At 55.3% G+C, this 4,186-nt stretch overlaps 1 protein-coding gene across 1 annotated transcript in view; it reads right to left on the reverse strand.

Moving 5' to 3' along the window:
• Sh2b2 (SH2B adaptor protein 2) overlaps nt 1-4,186 on the reverse strand; it is a 29,049-nt gene that overhangs the window by 14,148 nt on the left and 10,715 nt on the right. The window contains exon 2 of the mRNA XM_021163313.2: nt 1,336-2,069. Coding sequence (XP_021018972.1) covers nt 1,336-2,043 — 708 coding nt within the window. The 5' untranslated portion in view covers nt 2,044-2,069. The remainder of the gene's footprint in view (nt 1-1,335; nt 2,070-4,186) is intronic.

Raw genomic sequence — 4,186 nt, forward strand, 5'->3', positions numbered from 1 at the left:
AGTGTTCTCCTATGCTCTGCTATGAGAGCCTGAAGCAAGGGCAGGGGCTGGGGACCTGTTTGTCTCAGAGATGACAAAAGAAGAGCTCAATGATGCCCCAGGAACTCTTCTGCCAGCAGTGAAGCTGGAGGACTCTGTAGGGATCAATGGGAAGATGGAGAGGGTACCAGCTGCCACATCCTCTCCTCTCCCCCAGGGCAACAAGCACAGCTATTTAGAGAGCAGCAGCTGGGGCTGCCACTCAAAGTCAGACACAGGGAAACCATGGGCCTCTGCCCCTGCCCTTTGGGTGACCCTTAGGCAAGCCACCACTCACCAGGCTTTGGTCTTTGTAGCCTTGGTTTAGTGGCATTTTTCTCAGGGGCATAAAGTTGGGTATGGGTTAAAAACCCTTGGAAAAGCTGGGGGTATTGGAACTTGGAGTGTGTTCTGGGAGTGGCCTTGGCCTCTCCCTCTGGGCGGCTCTCAGTCCTGCACCTTGAGGGGAAGCCTGGAGGACAAGCCTCCAGTACACTGACTCAGAGTGTCTAGGACGGCCCTGAGGAGACTGAACCCTGGAGTGGTCAGGTCTTGGGTGCTACCAGCTGCCAAGGGACTCTACCTTTCATTCTGGTGACCGTCTGAGTGGTGACGTATAATTAGCCCCAATCTGTCACCCACTCAGTGTGACTTCAGGCAGGCTCCTCTGCATAGACTCTGCTTCTTTCCATATGGAGTCTCACGTAGATCTAACTAGCTTCCAACTTGCTATGTAGCTGAAGATAACCTTGAACTTCTAATCCTCCTGTTTCCAAGTGCACTCACTACCCCTCCAGGAGCATGCAGTGCTGGGGCTCGAACTCTGGGCTACCCAAGTGCTAGGCAAACACCCTAGCTACGGACCCTCAGTGCCCGTACTTTTCAATCAAGGTACATTGGTCTCCCTGGAGCGGCCCCAACTTCCCTGTCCCCTACCACAGTGGGTCTGTGACTGGCAATGGAGGTAGGACCAGTGTACTCAAAGTGGCAAGCAAGATGCTGGTAGCCGGCAAAACTACTCCCGACCTCCTGATAGGAAGGAAGGGCCAACGGGCAGGCTAAGCTGGCACCTGTCCGGGCTGCAGATTTCTGACGGCCATGGAGCAGGACACAGGCCTCTGGGGTGATCTCTGAAAACTGTGCCACTCCCTGATTTCAGATGCTACAAAACCCTGTCAATCAGATCAAGCCACACAATCCCCAAACCATCCCTAGGGACCCACCTGTCACTGTCCTGCGGCTCCCATAGACTGTGCAGGTAAATGGGTCCCCNTGAGGGATGGGAAGATTGTTGGCGACATACATCCAGATACGCACCTTGGGTGGCACGAAGAACTCCAGGCGGAAACGTTCCCCAGCCACAGCCCTCCGCAGGAGCAGGCGACACTTCTGCCACTGCGCAGTGCCNCCAGGCCCCGAGGCCGCGTCGTCTGCCACCATGAAGCGCAGGGCGCCCTCACGCTGGATGTCCAATAACTCCACTTTGGCTGCCAGGGTTCGTGCCAGCCGCAGGCGTCGCGTCCATTTGTCACGAGGCTCCGATGCAGGCTCCGCGGCCTTGGGGGTGGCCCCACCATCGGGCTCTGGGGACGAGCGCCGGTGCCACAGGTCGCGCACTCCGTCCACCACACACAGGCTCATGTTACGCAGCGAGAATCCCTTGCGGACACGCGCCTTGGTAGCCGCGTGGGCAGACACATCCTCGGAGCTGCGGGAGTGGCCATAGGTTGCAGTCTTGAGCGCAGATGTCACCGAGGTCACCGCAGGCTCGGGTTCCATAGTGTCCGCTGCTGCCCCCAGCACGCGGCGCACCTCCTCGCTGAAGACAGCCAAGAAGTTGGCTGCAAAGTGGCGGGAGAACGAGGTCCCAGCGTCAGGCGTGTCGTAGGTCGGGTTGTCCCGAAGGAAGCGGCAGAACTTGTGAGCGAAGTCCACAGCAGCCACCTGTGCGTGCAGCTCGCAGAATTGCCGCCAGTCGGGGACTGGGGCGGGGGCGGCGGCCGAGCTGGGGGTGGCACCATTCATGGCTTTGGTCCCATGGCAGCGTCGGGCTGAGAGGAAAAAAGTCGGTAAGTGCTCCTTCCTTCCTTCCTTCCTTCCTTCCTTCCTTCCTTCCTTCCTTCCTTCCTTCCTTCCTTCCTCTTCCCCTCCCCTCCCTCCCTCCCTTTTTTTTCTTTTTTTGAGACAGAGTCTCATGTAGCTAGCCTCAGACTCCCCACTATGTGGCAAAGGATGATCTTAATTTTCTGATCCTCCTGATTCCACATCTCATGTGCTAGGATGCTAAGTGTGAGGCCAGCCTGGTCTACAGGGTGAGTGCCAGGACAGCCAGGGCTACACAGAGAAACCCTGTCTCGAAAAACCAAAAAAAAAAAAAAAAAAACAGAAAGTTACCAAAAAAAAAAAACAAAACAACTTGAATCCTCTGGCCAGTGCTCCTATGCACAGGTCTCCCTGGGGATATCGTCCGTCCACCACAGAGGCTCCATGCGCACATGAGCCATCCTGCTGAAGCTGGAGATGCAGGCTGCCAACCAACCAGTGTGCACGTGATAGACAGGGAGGTAGGGGATGGGTAGTGCGGGGGTGGGGATTGGGGGGTGTCTTAACCAGCCTTCCTGCAGATCCCCAGGGTCACTCATTCTGGCCAAGGAGGCTGAGGGGACAGACACCTTCAAATGGTGGCCCATGAGTTTTGGGTGACCTCATACTCTTTAGTAACCTCGCCAAGGTCCCCAAGCCCTGGAGAAAAGGATGCCGGACTTCCTGGAGCTGGAGTTACANGCAGTCATGAGCTGCTGCGTGGATGCTGGGAACCTAACTCATTCCTCTCCAGGAGCAACAAGTGACCCTAACCACCAAGCCATCTCTGGAGCCCCTGGGGATCCTGTCTCAGTCACTTTCTCTTCCTTCCTCTTGGCTGGCCCGACCTGAGCTGTTTGTGCTGACCCTTCCTCCCATCATGCTCTGTCTGAGCCAGCTGACCCTTAACCCCTGAAACTGTGAGTCCCAACAAGCCTCCCTCCCCCACATTGCTCCCAGCCCCTTATTGGGGGATTCTAGGCAGGGGCTCTACCACTGAGCCAGGTGTATGTTACAGTAACAAGAAGCTTACACTTACACTCAGTTTCAAGGGCTTCACCTCAGCTCTTCCTGATCCTGGGACTTTGGGGGTCATTTTCCCATATGACTCAAAGATGACCACTTTTCTTATTGGTGTTGAAGGTCCCACCTCCTTAGGACCTTTTTTTTTTTTTTTTTAATTTCTATCTTTCATGGTAGCCTGCATGTTGTTCCTTCCAGAACTCCCATCCCCACTGGACCAATCTAGAAATCCCAGCTGTCTCTTCATTCCAGCTTCTTCCACTTTGTTGCTAGGCAACCCCATCTTTTACCACTTAGAATGGCTAANCTGCAGAGTGCATGTCAGGTAGTCATCTGGGGGACTTGTTTCCTGTCCCCTGTTGTGGCCAACATCCCTGGGAACACAGCCAGCCAGTTCTGCCCCCCTCATTCCTTTTCTTTCTTACATTGTACCTAAGGGCCTCCTTCCTGTATGTTAGCCAACAGTTTGACTTCTGAACTCTGAGCCACGCCCCCAGCCCCTCACTGGGGGATTCTAGGCAGTGGCTCTACCACTGAGCCACGCCCCCAACCCCTCACTGGGGGATTCTAGGTAGTGGCTCTACCACTGAGCCTCCCAGCCCTTCCATCCATTTTCCTTTGGTAACTTTGACCTTAAGTAAGTGAAGAAAAAAACTAAGGAAGTTAAGTAGGGAGATACAGCCCCCCCCCGTGTCCCCCTGCCGCAGAGGCCAGTTTCCTGTGGCATGTTGAGGGGCAGCACCTATCCCTGTGAGGCACTGCTGTAGAGACTCAGGCTCTCACCTGTCTTCACAGGATCTCCAGGGCTCTAGGCCTGCCCCTGCCCCACAGCCCTTGGGGACCCTACCTCAGACCGCCCCTGATATTTAAGTCCTATAGTTAAACTCTAGGTAAAAATAGCTGTTCGACAGTATCCTTGGAGCCTCGGGGCCAGAGGGCAGAAGGGAATCCCCTCCCTCCCTAGCCACAGCAACAGCCCTTAAGTACAGGATCCACCCAGAACAGAAGTGCTCAAGACAGGTGCCAGGCTTCTCACCTATAGATAGGACAAAGATGGCGTCAC

The sequence above is a fragment of the Mus caroli genome, chromosome 5 (assembly GCF_900094665.2).
Source record: "Mus caroli chromosome 5, CAROLI_EIJ_v1.1, whole genome shotgun sequence".
In the NCBI taxonomy this organism is placed as follows: domain Eukaryota; kingdom Metazoa; phylum Chordata; class Mammalia; order Rodentia; family Muridae; genus Mus; species Mus caroli.